Here is a 2,334-nt window from a genome sequence, read left to right as displayed (position 1 = left end):
TCTTTAGAGATGGGGATCTCACTATGTTGCCCAGGCTGGTCTATGAACTCCTGGGCCCAAGCAATCCTCCCTCATCAGCCTTCCAAAATGCTGGGATTACAGGCCTGAGACACTGTGCCCGGCCAGGACAGTTGCAAGAATTAAATTGCAATATGGATGCAAATACCTAAGTAAATGCTCGATATGTGTCAGGTGTTCGAAAAATATTAGTTTATTCTCCATCTGAATTGAAGGGATTGAATATTTTCTAACTCGTTTCTACTTATTGATAAATAATAGTTTTATTATTGGTGAATTTTAAAATTGAAGTTAACTAAAACTGCAATCATTTTAACAACCAAAACTTTAATTTTCTCAACACTAAAACTCAATTCCGCGCCAGGCCTGCCAGACACCTGCGCCCTCCTGCAGCCACCGCCACAGCTGCCAGCATGTCTGGCCCAGACATCAAGACGCCGACCGCCATCCAGATCTGCCGGATTATGCGGCCAGATGACGCCAATGTGGCCCGCAATGTCTAGGCGGGACCATCCTGAAGATGATCAAAGAGGCGGGCGCCATTATCAGCACCCGGCATTGCAACCCGCAGAACGGGGATCGCTGTGTGGCCGCTCTGGCTCGGGTCGAGTGCGCCGACTTCCTGTGGCCCATGTGCATCGGTGAGGTGGCCCACGTCAGCGCGGAGATCACCTACACCTCCAAGCACTCTGTGGAGGTGCAGGTCAACATGATGTCCGAAAACATCCTCACAGGTGCCAAAAAGCTGACCAATAAGGCCACCCTCTGGTATGCGCCCCTGTCGCTGACGAACGTGGACAAGGTCCTCGAAGAGCCTCCTGTTGTGTATTTCCGGCAGGAGCAGGAGGAGGAGGTTCAGAAGCGGTACAAAACCCAGAAGCTGGAGCGCATGGAGACCAACTGGAGGAACGGGGACATCGTCCAGCCAGTCCTCAACCCAGAGCCGAACACTGTCAGCTACAGCCAGTCCAGCTTGATCCACCTGGTGGGGCCTTCAGACTGTACCCTGCACAGCTTCATGCATGAAGGCTTGACCATGAAGGTCATGGACGAGGTCGCCGGGATCTTGGCTGCACGCCACTGCAAGACCAACCTCAACACAGCCTCCATGGAGGCCATTAATTTTGACAACAAGATCAGAAAAGTCTGCATCAAGACCATCTCCGGACGCATGACGTTCACGAGCAATAAGTCCGTAGAGATCGAGGTCTTGGTGGATGCCGACTGTGTTGTGGACAGCTCTCAGAAGCGCTACCGGGCCGCCGGTGTCTTCACCTAAGTGTCGCTGAGCCAGGAAGGCAGGTCGCTGCCCATGCCCCAGCTCGTGCCGGAGACCCAGGACGAGAAGGGCTTTGAGGCCTGGCTCGGTGGCTCACGCCTATAATCCCAGCACTTTAGGATGCTGAGGCAGGCGGATCACTTGACGTCAGGAGTTCAAGACCAGCCTAGCCAACATGGCAAAACCCCATCTCTACTAAAAATACAAAACTTAACTGGGCGTGGTGGCGGGCGCCTGTAATCCCAGCTACTCAGGAGGCTGAGGCAGGACAATCTCTTGAACCTGGGAGGCAGAGGTTGCAGTGAGCCAAGATCATGCCACTGCTCTCCAGCCTGGGCAACAAGAGCAAAACTCTGTCTCAAAAAAAAAAAAAAAAAAAAAAAAAACTAGAACTCAAATATCCAGGATTTTTAATCAGGTAACTAATGTAGATAAGGGGGAAAAAACTAAGAATATACTGATTTATGCCAAGCGCGGTGGCTCACGCCTGTAATCCCAGCTCTCAGGGAAGCAGAGGTGGGAGGATAGCTTGAACCCAGGAGTTCGAGACCTGACTGGGCGATATAGTGAGACCCCGTTCTCCACAAAAAGGAAGAAAAAAAAGACAAAAAAAAAAAACAATAAGCGTAAGAATATACTGATTTACCTGGGAAAATGTTATTTGTAATCCCAACTTGCTCTCTGAATGTAATAATATCACGTAACATCAGTGACTTTTGTTTTGTTTTGTTTTTTGAGGCAGACTTTCGGTCTTGTTGCCCAGGCTGGAGTGCAGTGGCGCGATCTCAACTCACTGCAACCTCCGCCTCTCAGGTTCAAGCAATTCTCCTGCCTCAGGCTCCCGAGTAGCTGGGATTACAGGCTTCTACCACCATGCCTGACTAATTTTTTGTATTTTTAGTAGAGATGGGGTTTCATCACGTTGGTCAGGGTGGTCTCAAACTCCTGACCTCAGGTATTCCACCTGCCTCAGTCTGCCAAAGTGCTGGGATTACAGGCGTGAGCCATCACACCTGGCCAGCGACTTTTTAATATAT

The 2,334-nt window shown here is 50.3% G+C and overlaps 1 protein-coding gene across 1 annotated transcript; it reads left to right on the top strand.

Annotated features, from left to right (window-relative positions):
• Positions 1-363: 363 nt before the first annotated feature.
• On the top strand, positions 364-2,051 carry LOC100609278 (putative cytosolic acyl coenzyme A thioester hydrolase-like). Its single transcript, XM_054683766.2, is given in 2 exon segments — positions 364-516; positions 519-2,051. Coding segments are annotated over 2 exon segments (969 nt in total). The 5' UTR covers positions 364-431; the 3' UTR covers positions 1,403-2,051.
• Positions 2,052-2,334: the final 283 nt, after the last annotated feature.

The sequence above is a fragment of the Pan troglodytes genome, chromosome 3 (genome assembly GCF_028858775.2).
Source record: "Pan troglodytes isolate AG18354 chromosome 3, NHGRI_mPanTro3-v2.0_pri, whole genome shotgun sequence".
Taxonomy (NCBI): Eukaryota; Metazoa; Chordata; class Mammalia; order Primates; family Hominidae; genus Pan; species Pan troglodytes.
This window is presented reverse-complemented; position numbering and strand designations above follow the sequence as displayed.